Genomic DNA, 17,915 nt, shown 5'->3' with positions numbered 1-17,915 from the left:
AAAACCAAGAACAACAGCAACAAAATTGTGAGGGTATACAACCCTAAACAAAATAAGCAGGGATGTCCAACTGCCAACTGCTTATAAATGAACAAAAAATATTGAATACTGATTTCCTTTCTCTTTTACACAAGATCAATTTGTATATAATTTTCGCCTCACAAATCAGAAAACCAAGTGTAAGAATTTGTAGCAAAAATTGATTATACCTAGAGTTGTTCTGCAACATTCACTACCAAATTATTTGTTTACATTACCAATGGTACAAACATTTATAAGCTCCCACGCTCTCTCTCTGCCTAGCTTTATATATTTAGAGCATGTAGAAAGCTTTAGCTGTTGATGCAACTATCCACAAGTCTCACCATGTATATGCCTTTTAACAGCATGCAATGCCAATCACCAATATCAACATTGATGTAACCCAAATTTTTTTTTTTGAATACAGGGAACATATTTTGGATCTGAGAGCAAGTAGCAACACAGATATCAGTGTGGCACTCAAACCATAAATCTGACAGTAAGCCATATACACTATCTACTTGTCGGCCTTTTTTCCAAAAGAGTAGCTCTGATCATCTTAGTTTTATAAAATTACTGAAGGGTTAAAGATGCACTCCAGGTGATGATGTCTGCATTCAATCTTTCTTCAAAAGAGGCTTTTTGAAAGGGTTTGATGAAATATCAAGCACTGACAGCAAATTGCCTGGGAGCAAATGGTACTGGTCCAATGTAAGTTTCGGACAAAGAGACTAAAATCCGATGACAAGCCAAAGCAGAAGCTGTGACAAACATTACAAAGGAAGCCCAGCAGAACCTCACGGTCAATACCAGATCTCTCCTCATGGAGTTTAGTACCGCCAGAAAAATTACTTTGAGCCGCCGATCTCTCAAGATGGACTTATAATCACATATGGGTGTAGATAATCTGGAAGATGGACGTAGCTCTCTGTTGTCAGGTCCCGTCACTAATCTCACCTGGGAACTGTATTGGGTTATTCTAACATCTTGTCCAAGTGCTTCGCACATCCATTGGTACAATATGTCAGCAATGACCCTGCAGAGTTGCTGGCGGAAGAATTTGGCCTCCTTGGAAACCATTGCTTGGATTAGTGAAGCTCCATCCTGTTCATTAAAATGCAATAAGAGAATTTCAAAATGCAAGACCACTGGTGCTGAACTTGGCCAAAAGGCATAAGCATCTATTTCATGTATTTTGACACTCAATCTGCCTTTCCACTGTCATCATACTTGAGAGAATGGTACCCCTAAAACCTAGTCCAAATCCATCAACACCCTAACTATGATAAGTACTTCCAAAACCAAGACTCATGCATTTCTCTCAAGAGATGGGAAAGAATTGAGATGTGTAACAAGAATACCACATAAACTGAGAGCCCATTCTTTTCATTAACATGAAGGCAAGACAAGACAAAGGCCAAAGTCACTCATAATACTGTCATCAATCGGTATACAACTACTGATTGCAGTCTTGAAAAGAAACTAAAAGCCATCAGCCACCCCATCATATGGCAGATGAGGCAATATGATAATATTTCTCATAAATGATCTTATAGCACCCCAAAAAAGTAGTAAAATTAATAAACTGTGATTTGTAAATTTTGCATTTAAGGGGGAAAAAGGTTCCAGACAAAGGCACTCACTGCAGTCATTAAGAGTCTTCTTAGCACAGCACCATCTTTAGATGGTAAAAGCCTCAAGATCAAGTTTGCAACATCATATTCCCTATTTGGTACATAGTCAAGGGAAGTCTCATTGTTTGATACTATCACCTTGGGCAAGCCTTTCCTGCAAACAAAATAAGAACTAAACTATATTTGTGGAAAAAATTGGTACACTAACAAGTTACCAGACAAATTAACAGAGACTAGTAAAAGACCAGGCAAAGAGTCCATTTATGAAGATAGTGTTGGCTAGAACTGTTGAGAGGGAGAGAGAGAGCGAGAGAATATCATACTCAAATGAGAAATTTGGTTCAATATTTTAGATTTGACTCAACAAGATCAGCCGAACATACCTAGTTGCACCTACTCTTAAGAAGAGAGCAAGCCTCTGCCACTGGAATTCCTTCTTTCTGTTTAAGACAACCTGAATGTGAAGATAAAATTAAACAAACAATAACTACAGCAATACAATGATCCAGAAATCTTCCCAAGTTCCTGACAAGATACTAGAAGAGAGAAAACAGTTTCAGTATTGTATATGGTAATGCAACTAGCAGAAGGAATATCGGCAGCATGTGGCATGCAAAAATCAGGAACTGGGCTAAAATAACTTTTTAAGGCCGCAACCAGTGTAGGTCCCATCAAGGCAGGGTCTTAAGAGGAGATATTTGGAGGCAGTTTTAACCTTCAGCAATTCTGCTCAAAGTGGCATCTCTCCAAATCCAAATCTGTGTACTTGTGCCTGAGAATGCGACTTTTACCATTATACCAAATAATGGTCTCTAATTGGGTTCTGGGTGAATAAATAAAATAATAAATAAATCTAAACACCATTAATGTTTCATCCTTCATAAAAACAGATTACCAGATGCTTGTAATCATAAAACAGGGACATGTTGAAATATATATCTGGGTTGAGGACCATGAGACAGGTTTTACAATTTAAACATCCTCTTCATTACCAACAGAGTCCTCTAAACTTAGGCTAACACTATACGTCACATCATAGTTTCTAAGCTTCCAATAACTTCAATAGCATGCAGCAAAGATTTGAGTCATTTATAGGACATTTAAAGAAAGTTAGATGCTAATGGAGAACATGTTATAGCACAATAAGCAACACTAACAAAGTGTAAAGTTTTTAAGCATTACCGAATGTAAAATCCTCTTTGTTGCAGCTGAATTATCAGTGAGAAGTTTCTGAACAACGTATGGGTATGCAGCTTCAAATGTCTTAAAATTTTTATCTGCTGCTACTGCCAAACCTGACAGAAAATGACAAAGAAAATCTAGGTTAAAGCAAAATGGCTGTCATTAGGAAATTTGACATGGCATACCCCAAATGAGATATAGATACAAATAAATGCATGTGTTAAAAGCAAGACATTTCTCAGAACATTTGTAAATAATCTCAGTGTGGATCAACAGACTTTGATCCTCCATCAGCTTGTATCTGCAGTCTGTTTTTGTTCCTCTCCACCCCACCTTCCTACCCCCTTCTTCCCCCCAAAAGGAAAACCCCAAGGTGTGTGTGCAGGTGCCAGATGAGGCCAGAAGAGGTACTCAACCCCTATTTAAATTGAGCCATAAAGAAATTGATAAAACCTTATATTCTGGATATGCATTGCATTGATTTGGTGTACTTAATGTTCAGACTGATGAACACCTGTATATTCCATCTTTCATAAAGTAGTACTTTTCTTCTATTTTAGGTGAGATAAAAAAGGATTGCCAAGAGTCTCGTTGCTCAACTGGCACAACCTAGTGTTTTCAACAGAAACGTTCAAGGTTGAAATCCACCCTCCCCCATTATAATTATCAAATTATAAAAAATAAAAATAAAAACAAAAAGTGAGATAAAAAAGGATTGGGAATCATGAATTCACTCCTCTTAACAACAAAAATCCAAATAAAAACAACCCTTTTGTAGCTCCCCATTTTTATTATTCTTTCTCCCATGAATTCTAATAGCATTCTCCTTCTTTCATTTTCTGTAAGTACCCAATGGCATAATTTATATGCTATTTCAATTTACATTGCCATTCGGAACAGCCTTAGATTTGTGCACTGACCCAGAATCAGATTGGGTAGGATTCAAAAATGATATAAATCATTTACTTCGGTCAGAAAATTCACAAACTTTCAGAACAAGCTTCTTTCCTCCAGCTAGAGTTTTCTCAGTAGATGATAATAACTTGGTGCAGTTATCTTTCATGTTTATTTAGGATATCTGTAGATAATGAATCAAATTGGCGTCATGGCATAGTATCATAGAAATGACAGATGCTTCAGAATTCTATTACAGCAGCCAATGTATCTGTTAAGCTTCCTGTCCACTAAACGTTGCTATAGCTTATAGGCTCTCACACTTTTTTTTTTTTAGTAAGTAAATAAAATATTCATTGTACTATAGCTCTTCAGACTGCCTTTAATAAGTAGATAAATATTCACTGACACTGTAGACTTAACAGAACTTGAATCCAACTAATTCAATCAAGACTTATTAGGGTGAGTTTATTGCAGGTCTTCACACAAGCGCTCATGCACACAATTATGCATGCATTACAGGGAAAAGAGGGGAAAGGAGGGAGCCAAATTCCCAAGGATCCAAAAATATATTTTCCACGAATTCATTAAAAAAAAAACTTTCAACCTCAAACCGAATTAGCCAGGCCCAGAAAGTTATTTAAGCCATTATTCCAGGTGTTTGGATCACATAGAGGACTAGACAAGATATGGGCACCAATTTCCAATTTCCAACTTATGTATACAAAAACAGAATCTTATTAGTCAACTTTAAATTACATTTTCTATTCTTTCACTAAAAGATATAATCACAAAACATACAACAGTGATGCATGGAAATAGAACACAACATACTGAAGCTCCAACAAATATAATGCTTTTCAAGCAAATGGCAATGATGCATATGGAAAATGAAAGCTTACCTTCCAAGGAAGCAAGAGAACGCAGGACAAGGGTGTAGTATGGTGGCATGCGAAACTGATATTTGAGGGCCACAGACCAGATTTTTCCCAGAACCTAGAAAAATGTCTTGTAACAATGAGCCACTAATGTATACAAAACAGCAACAGTAATTGCCTATAACACTAAGAGAAGAAAGACTTTAAAAAAAGACAGATCAATAGAATGCATTACTAAGATTCACTTTGAGTAAATCCATATTAACATTATGTGCAGTGATGGAAGAGGAAGTTAGAGTGCTATTTCCAATACTCCACAACACACGAGGCCACACTTAAATCAAAATTGCATTCAAGGACCTAGTAGGAGAGCTTTGAAAAAGGTCAACCCAAATAAATAATTACAGCCACTTCACAGTTTCCAAACTTATCATGAAACTTCACTGCAATCCTCAAGAAGTACAATATAGATGATAATCATTTCACGATATAATTATAAGAATAACGACTTCTAATAATGTGAGCTGGATTTCAGGAAATCCTCAAGGTTAAAATCCTGAAAAGGTGAATCCTTGGCACTGAGCAACTGACTAATGCATGAAATTTGGAGATTCTTTAAAACAGTAAATCTGTCCACCCAAAAATAACCAAGTGGAGCACCCCCAAGTTTACTGCCCATGAGAATCATTGTAGATGATCGATGGACAGTTGATCAGGCAAGCCATGACAATAAGATTACAAACCACTAGCGTTTTCAAGACATGATTCTCACCCTGCTGAACTTCACATCAGGAATTCCATCTCTAAATTCTACTTCTCCCAAGGCATATTCCAGATCCTGAAATACAGTTACAACTCACCAGTTAGTTGTGTGAACAGGAGTCTCACAAGGTTGTCTGCTAAAAGTTGCTGCTTGCTAACATTATAAATATACTAAGAAACAGCTATAAACTGAAACTTGAGAGTAGAGAGAACCAAATACAATACCATTGTAACACGTCGGATGTTAGTCCCTGGCCTCACAACATCCATTTCAGTCAGAGCACGAACAAGGGATTCCCAATCCCCATTTACTATGTGCACTATGGATGCAAGCATAGCATATTGATGCTTCTTTTCCATCTGACATAGCAAACCAAAATCCAGAAACCTGACACACAAATTACCAGCAGAGGTGAGCAAAAGCTATAGATATGATTACGTCTCCTAACAAAACAAAAGCAGAATTTTATATAATGGGAAAGGGCAGGCAGAGCAGGCAGAAAAATGCACCCTATTTGCCCTGTGGATGTGTAACGCAAGTTTCCTGGATGTGGATCAGCATGCAATAAGCCTGTTTCAAGGAGTTGAACTAATGATGCCTCCACTCCTTTGTTCACCTAAAATAGACAAGGAACTGTTAATTGATTGGCATATAAATGTGGCTAGATGATGCCACTGAAGTATTGAGACAATTGAATTGAATACTTGGCACATATTTTCATTTGTACCACTAATTGACTGATTAAAGAACCACATTTCCAACATTAACTCAGTTTATCTCAACTTAGGGTCATGGCCTCATCCAAATAATTTTATTGGGATGCAAAAATCTTGTCTAACTGCCCTATTCTATGTAGGACGATATCATCTTTTTTGTTAAACTAGTAAATCCCTTTTTGGCTCTGCATTTTCTCCTTGTATGATGTTTAACCAATGATGTTGGCATACAGGTTTCACCCTGGGAGCAAGGGATAGTGTATAGAGGGTAAGTATGCAGATCTTTATTACACACCAGATCAAGAAGACGCCTTTTCGCATCAAATTGCTGCCTCTCTGTATATCGAGAACCATGATCAATGGAGTTTCCAGTAGATACAGAAAGTAAATCAGTTGGACTTTCACCAATTATCCACTCCATAGTCAAAACTCTCTTTCGAGTCAAATGTTGAAACACTTTTGGCACACGAATAAATGGAAAGGGCAAATGAGCTTCCTGTATGGACAACAATAAATAGTTAGTAAGCCATACAAGTATCTTATCCAAGAAATTGACTGGGCAATTGAAAGAGTTGTTATGCATATGTCCTTTATTTCAACCTTTTTTGCTTAATGCCTAAATTATTATGAGTATGTCTCCATATATATATCAAAAGGGCACATTCATTGATCCAAAAGGATTATCATATTCAACTTTCATTAACCTAGAAATTGATATACCATGTCTATATTGTCACATGATGTCAGCCACTAAAAATTGTATTTCCTAGTATTAAGCTACTTCTTGAAAGTCTTAAAAGGTTGTTTCTACTTGGCAAAAACAATGTCACATTTACTAAAGTGAAATGGAAAAGATTATTAGCTCTCAATCTGGGAAGAAAGAACCCACAAACTATCTCCATTCCAAACTCAAAGGTCAGTTACACTGTCTACCCAACTACTACTCATTAAATTCTTAGGAAAGATGTTTCATAGTTCTATATAATAGGGGTTTCTTCTTACTTATCCACATAGCGAGAGAGAGGTTTCTTCTCACCTGTCTTCTCCATCCATTTGCGTTATTCTTAGGTCCCAAAAGTAGTACTATTCTATAGATGGCCTTAACCACAAACCAAAAAAAAATTTGAAAATTGATCATATAGTCAAATATTCGTACAAGGAAAGAACTCCAACTTTAAGTCAGTAACACATATTCCCCTGGTGGTTTCAATTGCAAAAGTTAATCCCTTAAACTTCTTAAAACATACCAAAATACCTGGAAGTTAGGCTAGGCTAATAAATCCTTAACTTATTCCAAGCTCAAGCATCCACTCCCCATCAAATTCCAACTAGAAGTATGGGAAGCAGGGTGAAGAAGGTTAGCTCATGGCTGGTCAACCTGTCCTATTTCATCCCAAAATCTCACAAATTTAACAATTATACCCACTTCCATGCTGGCCAAAGTTAGTTTGTAATGGATTCTAATGCCCATGAGCAGATTTTAGCTGTATTTTAAAAAACCTTGTATAACCATCTACTACATATAGGCAGATTAAATTTGAATGGGAAACATGATCATTACCAGAAACTTTGTAGCATTTGCAGCCTCTAAAGTGTAATCCAATTCCCCAACCAAACCTTTCCCAAGCTCATCAGCATATAAGCGGAGGTCACTTTTTCTCTTTGCTATCCTTTGCAATAGCCCCAGCTGAATCAGTAATTCACTAAATTATTCAGGAATTTCTTACTAAAAATAAAAAGAAGATGTAATAGAGGTGAATACCAACCCCAAGGCGAAGAATATAGACATCCCGCACAACCAGATGACGCAAATTAGGACGCTGAACTTTCACAGCAACACTAACTCCATCAAGAGTACTCCCACGGTAGACCTTGATCATGTAAAAACACAAATGAATATGAAAGCACCAAATTAGAAAATTTCTACACAAGCATACACATATGTATGCAGGTATGGCATCATTATGTTCTCAATCACACATAGCAGTTGAGTAATGAGCCACCTGACCAAATGACGCTGCAGCTACAGGTTCATTAGAGATGTAGCTAAAGAATGATTCCACAGGAGAACCAAATTCCTCCTCAATAATTTTCATAGCGACATTCCTGGGAAAAGGAGGTATTTGATCGTGCAGCTCAGACAATGCCTGCAATCATAACTCACAACCAAAAAGGGAAAAATAAACTCACAACCAAAAAGGGAAAAATAAAAACCAACATAGCAGTTACTTTCACCATAAAAAGACATGGAAGTGTATAGAAGAATATCCATGACTAAAGTATAAGATGTAAAACAAACTTTTGTATTCTAGAAAGTTTCTCTATCCTAATAGTTATTTACTTGTTTAATTATTTTATGCTATGTAAGGACAAGCAACCATAGTGGCACACAACAAGACAAAAATAACAACACAAATACTTAAGCCAATACATATTAATGTAAAACAGAACTACCAGAAATTCGAGTTGAACTTTTTATATTGATACAGTGAAAAGAACATTACTCAAAGATATGTCATTATTGTCACTCAACGTGACAAGATGCGTGAACATTTGATGAGGTATTATCAGAACTACATAGAACATAGTTATTTGTAACAGCAGAAACAGAAGAAAAAAAAAATTGAAGCATGTTAAGTCTCTTCATTGCCACAAGTACACCCAGAAACTACACCAATAAAAGGCAAGAAAGAAAAATCTCTTCAAACTGACCTTGGAAATCTCAGTACCAATAATATCTGGCCTTGTGGAAAGGGACTGACCAACTGCATCAGCAAGGAAAGGCATGTAACTAGCATATTGATAATCTTGTGACTGCAGGAAAGAAAATAAGGGTCCAGCATATAATTTAAAGAGCAATATTGGAAGCAAAAACAGTAATTGGGGGAAAAAAACAAATATAGAGCAGAGGGACCTATTGAAATTAAAACTTCAATTAGAAAATATTCCTTACCTTTGATGAAGGTGGGACCCAGGCTTAGCATTGTCTCTTTTAACACCATTCCAAATTTGTATTGTGATATGTTCCCGTCAATATCCTTATCTGATCTCAATTTTAAGTACTTTCTAATCCCAGAGGCTCGAATTCTGATTGCAGCAGATGCAAAGGAGGAAAATACCTTCCAATACACAAGTATCATACAAGAGATAAGGATGTATTTACAAAGTATACTAAACAACGATTTGTTGATAATGATGATATAGAAGACCCTGAAAACAATGAATTAGAAAACCTAGTGCAAAACATGGTGAATAGTAGGGCAGTGTCAGCCTGTCACCCGAAAGATAGAATGCATCTCATGCTTAAATTTTAAGAATCATAACCATGATTCTTGCACACTATTTCCTCTAATCCAAGAAGATGTGGTGTATTTCTTGGTAAAATGGACAGCATTCTATTTAGTCCAACTTGATACAATGCATATGCTATCTCTACCCTATATGTAGATACATGACATCTGCATGCTTAAAAGACACGCATTGTTTGAAAACGTGTGTAGTTCAAAAGGCAGACCTACACTCCAGGCACCAGCAAGAATGACATGTTTCATTTCCGACAAAAAGCTTCCTCAAGAACAAAAAAGAAATCCACTACAAGATGACTAATTATGTTAAGGAAAATGTTAACGGATGCCCTAAGGGCATTGGTTTATAATTTATTTTAAGAAACTTTTTATGGGAAAAGAACAAAAGCAATTAATTGCTTTGACAGCTTTTTATATTTTTCATGAAAGTGGTGTCAAAAATTTCCTAAAATGGTTTATCAACAATTGCCCTAAGGATACCTGTTAATAGAACCCTTGTGTTAAAGACAAGCGCCAGACCTCTAGAACAACGTGCATTTGTATTAAAAATTAGTTGATAAGTGATAACACATCATTTCAACTACCTCAAGAAGTCGAAAAGCCACTAGATGAGGCCTGCAACCAAAATAGTCATCAACATATTGTGGATCATAGACTTCAGGAAGCGGCTTAGACCAAATCTTAGAAAGATAGTAGAAATAACCAGCGTAAGCCTCCAACGCTTTGAGATCAGCCATGAACAAATCCACACCAGACAATTCTGTCAGCAGACAAAAAGTTCCAATATCAAAGCCAACTAAACCAACATCTGTAATTTATTTATATATAAATAATACATTAATACCAAAGACATTTGACTTTTAGTTGACCTTGTCATTATTCTAATATATATTTCTTAATTTAAATTCTATTCTATATTTAAACCCTCCGTTAAAACAACAGCGAAACCTTATAGCCGCAAAACTGAGAATTGATCACATGTATTCTTTTCCGTCATTCTGTCCTATCCAACATGATACTTTCTTTCATAAGAAAATGACTCAATTTTTCGCCGCCAGAGAAAAAGTCCAATGCTAAGCAGTATCACAAGCAGAGTCCATCAAATCAATCTTTAGCATACAGTTCTAGAAAATTCCAAACTAAAAAATTTGCAATAAACATTAGCTTTAACAAATTATTCACTACTGGAAAAATCACCATAACTGGAAGAGAAAGAGAGAGAGAGAGAGAAGTAGAAGCTTGACCTGGATAGCAAGGTTGAGGCCAAGGCCGAGGCTCCAATGTAGGAGCCTGAGGCTCTTCGAGGTGGCGAAGCCACAAGAGGTCGTCTAGGGTTTTGGATACACGACGAACTTGAAGAGCTTCGTTCGCCCACTCCATTCCTCTTCTTATACCTTTCTTCAGAAAATCCACGTCCTTGCGAACCACCTCGCCCAAGTGTCCCAAATTCCCTACCACGCGTCCCTTCTTAATCGACGTCGTCGTTTTGAAGGCTTGCGCTCGCGTCGAGTAGCAGCGCCGAGCAGAGATTGGAGTCGACGGCGAAAATAACGGTGCCGTCGCCATTGGTGACCAACAGTGAAAAGAAAGAAAGAAACGGTGGTTCAATTTCGATAATTAAAAGTTAAAATATTTCTTTTATTTTTTGGGGGTTAATAAATAATAAGTTTGTTTTGTGATTGAAAATTTGAAACATGTGATGTGAGTGAATGGATGGTATGGGAACAGCGAGGTGTGTAGAATGTGGTGCTCAGTGACTGTGAGAGAGCGCGCTTGATGAAACAGTGAGAATCGCGTGTGGTAATGTTAGGCTGAGCTCAGGTAGTTGGTGAATGGTAAAACTTATCTACTTATTTGCTGACTGACACGTAGTCAAGTGCGAGTCATATTTTGATTTTCTTCGGGAGAGTCGGCGATTTTTAACGGTCGTACACCGTATAATTTCACGCTTTTGCGTGTGCAGCCAACCAACCTGCTGGCTGATGGGTTTGATTTGACTGTCAAATTTTTTTTTTTTTTTAAATGAGATCCTTAATAGGAAATCTCAACAAACACAGCAAAGTATTTATTAACATTTTCTTAAATAATTTTATTATTTACTGTTTTGTTTATCAATTTTTTTTATAAGAAGCCCATAACTTCTATTAAAAAGAAGATAAAAATAATATATCTTGAGTCATAGTAGATTTATTGCTTGTTTGGATTGCACTACTCACGTTGCGTTTATCTCCTTCACGTTTTCTCCTTCTTTTTTCTCTTCCTTTTTTTTTTTTTTTTTTTTTTTTTTTTTTACCTAAGGTTGGTTTCACGTGGGGGACAAACCTGCCAGTGGGTCCCGTGCACAGTACACGGGACCCACTAGCACTTGGACGGCCACATATTAGTCTGAAATGGCACTGTTTGTAGGTCTCGTGTACTGTTCACGAGACCCACAAACATCTTTTTTTATCCAAATTTTAATTAAAAATGGGTTCCACGGTACTATTCACACATTTAAAAATTATTTTGCTACAGTGTTTTCAGTTTTCAGTTTTCAGTTTCAGCAAAAATAAGTTGTATCCAAACAGAGCCTTAATCATATAAAAAAAATTTCTATCTAAGTTATAAAACTAACGATATGAAAAGCATACCAAGCTAAAATATAAACAGGGCGATTATCCTATTGACAAATATGAAAAACTTTTGTCTTACAAAAGTCCTGCAGCTTCTGCTTGATGCCATCTATAATATTACCAATAGTAGTAGGTGGCTCACAAAGATTATTTACTGCTTCAACAAACAATTTGGGAATCACATATCTAACACTCACATCCCATGCAAAAAATATGCTTTCCTCCAAAGCCTTAGCTTCAGCCTCTAACGGTCCCAATGAAATGGGGATGGACTTGCTGATAGCAGCTTCGACACGTCCCTTATGATCTATATGATAACCTACTAATTTTAAAGTACTAATGAAATAGTGGTGTTGGTTTAGTGCTATACTCAAGTTTATTAAATTATAAATTTGCTTTTATTTGTATTGATGTTGTTCTAATGCTCAATTAAATTTTATTTATTTAAAAAAACTATTCAATCCATAGGTCCAACTTGATTTAGGTGGGTTGGGTTGAACCCATTGGGTTAAAAAATTTTCAATCCAACCATGGTGGACCAGATTAAAAAAAACCTATCAACTTGACCTATGTACACCCTATTTTGCAAGTGTCAACTCCCAAGCTAGTTAGATTGAATCTAAGGTATGCTTGTGTTGATTCGGTTGGAGTGGAATGCTTTTAAATACACGTGGAAAATTCATTATAATCAATAGGTTGATCTCTTTCTTTTCTCTCTCTCTCTCTCTCTCTCTTTTATTTTTTTATTTTTTTTAAGTATATAAGGCTAGAGATAGTCTGATCTCAAATATACGAGCAATTTTTTTTTTCTCATAAATCTAACTTGAGGATAAAAATATTCCAACTCAACCCACCAACTCACGAAAAATCAATCCAATGCATTGGGTTGGGTCAATTTCATCAAATTGGATGCATATAATACTTGGGAGCTAGAAGCGACATGGTATCCATCACAAACAATGTGACTCATTCCAAATTTTGATTCTCGATTGAGTAATGCTAGGAATATAACATTTTTCACAGTTTCTTTCTCAAGAGATAGTTGATTGTAATTGAAGTAACATCATTTTCATTTGAGTCCCCCATTGACACTAGTTTTATTATGTACTAATCACAACACGCCATGTCCATAGTTGTGAAAAAAAAGTGTTGCGATTTCTCAATTTAAGGGTAAATTATAATTGAATAATACTATGACACATTTTTTTTATAATGTTTTTCACAACCATTTATATTGCTAAATGTGATTGAAGTAACATCATGTTTATTTAAGTTCACCACTAACGCTATTTTATCATGCACCATCATTCACTTATAAGTCATCTGTATATATATATTAATAGTCAAACCTCAAAAAAAAAATCCAATTAGATTATAATTGGATTCTCAATTTTGCACTATGTGTCCCATTTAATTTTTAATTTTGTGCCAAGTGAATTATTGAGTGTAAAAATCGAAGAATCCAAATCCAATAAGATTCTAAATTGGATTTTAATTAGAGTCCAATTTTTCATCATGTGTCCATCTAAGTTTTTAATTTTCGTGGCAAGTGAATTATTAGATGCAAAAACCAAAAAGTCTAAAACCAATTAAATTCTAAATCATATATATATATAATGAGAAACTATTACATATTTTAGAGATGTATGATTTAAAAAAGTGTAAGTTAATACCATATATAATTTGAACATCTTATAAAAAAAAGTATAATTTGAATCATATAATTGATTATTTTTAATTGTACTCGTGCATATGCACGAGGCTACGCACTAGTGTTAATAGCTGCGAAAACTTTTGACTCATTAATTATAATTTAGCTAATGTGATGTGCGATAAGGTGCTTTGAACTTTAGACTTCCGAGTTGTTTTTTTTGGGTTTTGGTCGTGACTTGGATTAATGAGATGACCATACTTTGTTTGGCTACAAGGCTTTGTAAGTATTTGCTTTTTATTTTTTCAGGGGTACATGAACATGAGTACAGAACAAAGCAAAAGTCTTGTCTTCACAATATGCATTTGGGTTAATCCTGAGTCTGACCCCCAAATTTAAATAAAACAAAATTGGTATAAAGTATCAGATGGACGTGAAAGAGAGAAAGCAAATTGAGATGGTTTGTCCAACCGAGTGGATCTATGTCCACACACTTTCACAATATGCATTTGGGGTGGTTTAGTAGTTTCTAAGATTTCATGATATTTATGAGATTCTAGGTTCAAAACATTTTATCAATATATTATAGTCATTCCATGATAGTGGTAGAGCCAAGAAATTTTCTCACGGATGGTAGGTGAATACATTTTTGTGTAATTTTTAGATTTATTACCTGATGTAAAAGATGATTAATGAAAAATTTCAAAAGCTAGGAGGGCCATTGCCCCCTTGGTACCCCTAGCTCCGCCAATGTAAATCTATGAGATTCCTTTTAGTAATAATTTGGTGTGTGTGGAACTAGAAAATTATATAAATTTAAGGAAATAGTCAAACACACAAAGCAATTAAAAAAAAAAAAAAAGAAAGTCTGGGTCAAGTTCTATAGCATTCACACAGTGTGACATGTAACAATGATAGTTGATTTTTCCCGCTGGCACTCAACCTCCACCATGGAAATATTGTTAAAGATATCTGATATCCACAGGGATATTCCACGTACCCAAATGGATTGGAATTGACACGTGGCCCAATAACACAGCAAAATCTAGTATCACTAGCCAATCGCAATCCAAATTTGGATTCGCCTATATCCCCACTTTCATTCACATACTTGTACTACTGGTTCCTCTTCCATAATCCACATTCATTCATTCTCTCTTTGGTTCCTCTCCAAAAACACAAAACTTCAATCAGAGACAAATGGCTGCCAACACATTGATGAGCTGTGGCATCGCCACCACAGCTTTCCCATCAGTCCTCTCTTCTTCAAAGTCCAAATTTGCCACAGCTACCCCTCTTTCTAGTGTTGGTGCCAATGCCTCGTCCCGCTTTACCATGTCAGCCGAGTGGATGCCAGGTCAGCCTCGGCCTAAACACCTCGATGGCTCGGCACCCGGGTACGTATAAATTATATACACATAAATCTTACAAACCGATGTGTCAACGATAATAATAAAAAAAGGTATAAATTGGGGCACCTATATATTATGTTGTAAAATTGGTAGTGTAATTTTAGCATTTTTGTGTGATAATAGGTATCATGTAAAGCATGATGTGAGGTATGATTAGTTGCAGGACCAGCCCAACAAAATTTGGGGCTTAAGGCAAAAATTTTATATGAGGTCTTTTTATATGTAAACATTAATTAAATAAAATTATATAATACTAATTAAATTAAGATTAATTTGATGTAAATATAGAAATTGATGAATAATACTAGCTAAACTAAGGTTAATTTCAAATAGAAGATTGAATATTATAGTTGAATTAAAAGTAAGTCAAAAGGAGCTTATTTTAACTTGGATATATGACTATGCATAGTTAAATACAGTTATAATCTAAATTTTAATTTTATATATTCTTTTTAAGAGAAAGAGATAGATAGATATTATTTGGTGTGTGGCTTAGTAGGAAATTAGTCATCATTGGTAATTTATCACATTTGTAGCATTTTATTTGAAACATCTTGGGATTTCAATTGGGTTAAATTTTTATTGGTCTCCTATTTTAAAAGCCTTATTAGAAATGAAAAAGAAAAATACTAAAAATACTACAAAATATTCACAATAAATGTGATTATGGCTGTAATTGATGAATTTCAATAACTTAATTTATTTGTGTTTGAATTACTTTTTTATATGATTAGTGATATGTTAGTTAAATTTATAATAAAATTTGTGGTATTTTTAGCATCACTCTCAAAAATAAGTACCAATTATTTAAAAAATGTTATATTTTTACAAAATTTTGGACTTTTTACTAAGAGAGATAGGGCCTTTTTTTAGTAGGGAAATTTTTTATTAGTTGTGGGGCCTTAGGCCTAAGCCTAAGTTGCCTAGGCCTTGAGCCGGCACTGATTAGTTGCATGTGTTTTTGTGTGGCAGGGACTTTGGATTTGACCCACTTGGGCTAGGTGAAGTTCCAGAGAACCTTGAAAGATTTAAGGAATCCGAACTCATCCACTGCAGATGGTGTATGCTTGCTGTTGTAAGTTTCATCTTAAAGACTCATAAGCAACTTGTGAAAACACTTGTCTCCTAACTGAAGTTTGGGTTATAGTTACAAGGAAAATGTTGAATTCACAAACTATTTTACAAATTGCTGATGTAATTACATGGTTTGTGATTATTTGTAAGTGAAAAAGTAATATTAACAATATACCCAAATAAGAACTGGTAAGAATTTGTGACTGTAACCTTATATAATTGATAATCCTTGTGAGCTCATATAACAGGAATTTTAACTTTTTAAATAGAAAGTAAAGTGAAAATAAAGTTCGAACTCAGATAAGTGGTTTTGAAGCTACTATAATAAACTATCGATTAACCCAAAAGCTTATCGCTTTATGTAATTATTTTCCATCTATCTTCGTATGTTTTTGTAGCCAGGAGTCCTAGTACCAGAGGCATTGGGATTGGGCAACTGGGTGCAGGCTCAGGAGTGGGCTGCAGTTCCAGGAGGCCAAGCCACATACTTGGGAAACCCAGTGCCATGGGGTAACCTTCCCACCATTTTGGCTATTGAATTCCTTGCAATTTCCTTCGTTGAGCACCAACGTAGCATGGAGAAAGACCCCGAGAAGAAGAAGTACCCTGGTGGTGCTTTTGACCCCTTGGGCTACTCCAAGGACCCTAAAAAATTCGAGGAATACAAGGTCAAAGAGATTAAAAATGGTAAGAGTGATTGATTCATTAATTGTTACAATCATTTTTAGACTATAAAGAAGTCATGTAAATTATGTACCTAACATGTTTTTTTATTGTTTGATTTGTATGTAGGTCGGCTTGCAATTTTGGCTTTTTTGGGGTTCTGCGTTCAACAATCAGCTTATCCTGGCACAGGACCATTGGAGAACTTGGCTTCTCACTTGGCTGACCCATGGCACAACAACATTGGGAATGTGATTATCCCAAGAGGGTTGTAATTTTGATCATACTTTTCACTGTAAAAGTCCATGTGACATTCTGTAATGAATCGGGATTTCTTTGGTCTGTGTAATTATAAGTTTAGAATTGCTACATTACAAACTTTCACTTTGGTACCTAAAAATTACTGTGAAAGTCAGTGTACCTGTTTTATTCTAGAAAATGCAAAACAAGTCTAGTTAATTCGTGGTAGTGGTCGAGAGAAATGCTGGGAACAAGCTCCAATTGACTGGGATAGTGACTAACTATTTGGGTATTTTCTTCTTGCACTCTAAAGGTAAAAGAGAAAAATCTGTCGACATAACTTTTATGTCACAATTTTTGTTATAATTCTAATGTGGCCTATTGGAAGTGGTGGAAAAAAAAAAAATAAATAAAGAGTCCATACGAAAAAGAGAATGAGAATCACTACAACTAAACTAAACTCAAATCAAATAAATTAGTATTGGTTTATTAAATTATTATTTAATTTATGAAAACTGAAAAGTAGTATAAATAACATTATCATTGTTGCTTGAACAATTGGGCCTAACTCTTGACATTAATTATTTGCAGCAATAGCCCATTGCCCATTGCGTGGACAGTTGAGTCAGCGTCACTGGCTTCCCTTGGGCCATGGGCTCAGTGTAACCAGGAAGAACCACAAAAATTTACCGGACCAGCATCAGCTTGGAATTTTTATTTTATTTTATTTAGCTTGGATTCTTGAATCCACGATTAACCTAATAACCTACATAGTTCATACCATTCAATCATGAAAAAAAATATCAAGGCAGTCTTTTTATTATTATTATTTTTTAATAATTTAATAGTTGGAGAGATGTATTGAAATAA

The 17,915-nt window shown here is 35.4% G+C and overlaps 2 protein-coding genes across 3 annotated transcripts; one reads left to right on the top strand and one right to left on the bottom strand.

The window, feature by feature from the left end:
• Positions 1–178: 178 nt before the first annotated feature.
• Positions 179–11,176, bottom strand: LOC126697280 (uncharacterized). Of its 2 annotated transcripts, none has more exons than XM_050394198.1 (16): positions 10,638–11,170; positions 9,978–10,153; positions 9,042–9,207; positions 8,801–8,853; positions 8,092–8,235; positions 7,855–7,959; positions 7,650–7,775; positions 6,384–6,584; positions 5,882–5,988; positions 5,597–5,759; positions 5,382–5,447; positions 4,634–4,727; positions 2,838–2,950; positions 2,039–2,109; positions 1,665–1,809; positions 179–1,125 (listed from the first exon to the last, which is right to left on the bottom strand). In XM_050394198.1, the coding sequence occupies exons 1-16, from the start codon at positions 10,957–10,959 to the stop codon at positions 685–687; spliced, it is 2,493 nt and encodes an 830-aa protein (XP_050250155.1). In that variant the 5' UTR covers positions 10,960–11,170; the 3' UTR covers positions 179–684. The 2 variants fall into 2 exon arrangements, 1 of the variants encoding a protein (XP_050250155.1); XR_007646175.1 differs by having other exon boundaries at positions 1,035–1,125; positions 2,039–2,095; positions 10,638–11,176.
• A 3,598-nt stretch (positions 11,177–14,774) lies between these two features.
• LOC126697279 (chlorophyll a-b binding protein 6, chloroplastic) lies at positions 14,775–17,273 on the top strand. Its single transcript, XM_050394197.1, has 4 exons — positions 14,775–15,053; positions 16,041–16,143; positions 16,541–16,829; positions 16,935–17,273. Exons 1-4 carry the CDS (start codon positions 14,857–14,859, stop codon positions 17,078–17,080), a joined length of 735 nt encoding a protein of 244 aa, XP_050250154.1. The 5' UTR covers positions 14,775–14,856; the 3' UTR covers positions 17,081–17,273.
• The last annotated feature ends 642 nt before the right edge of the window (positions 17,274–17,915 follow it).

The sequence above is a fragment of the Quercus robur genome, chromosome 8, assembly GCF_932294415.1.
Source record: "Quercus robur chromosome 8, dhQueRobu3.1, whole genome shotgun sequence".
In the NCBI taxonomy this organism is placed as follows: domain Eukaryota; kingdom Viridiplantae; phylum Streptophyta; class Magnoliopsida; order Fagales; family Fagaceae; genus Quercus; species Quercus robur.
The sequence above is the reverse complement of the archived record's forward strand: the minus strand, read 5'-3'. Positions and strand labels throughout refer to the sequence as shown.

Coding starts and splice junctions, on each gene's coding strand:
- LOC126697280 (XM_050394198.1), bottom strand. CDS start 10,959: ATGGCGACGGCACCGTTATTTTCGCCGTCGACTCCAATCTCTGCTCGG. Junction 7,776..7,854: donor TCTATATTCTTCGCCTTGGG/GTTGGTATTCAC, acceptor TTACTGATTCAG/CTGGGGCTATTGCAAAGGAT. Junction 2,110..2,837: donor CAAAGAGGATTTTACATTCG/GTAATGCTTAAA, acceptor CTTCACATTCAG/GTTGTCTTAAACAGAAAGAA.
- LOC126697279 (XM_050394197.1), top strand. CDS start 14,857: ATGGCTGCCAACACATTGATGAGCTGTGGCATCGCCACCACAGCTTTC. Junction 16,144..16,540: donor GATGGTGTATGCTTGCTGTT/GTAAGTTTCATC, acceptor ATGTTTTTGTAG/CCAGGAGTCCTAGTACCAGA. Junction 16,830..16,934: donor GGTCAAAGAGATTAAAAATG/GTAAGAGTGATT, acceptor ATTTGTATGTAG/GTCGGCTTGCAATTTTGGCT.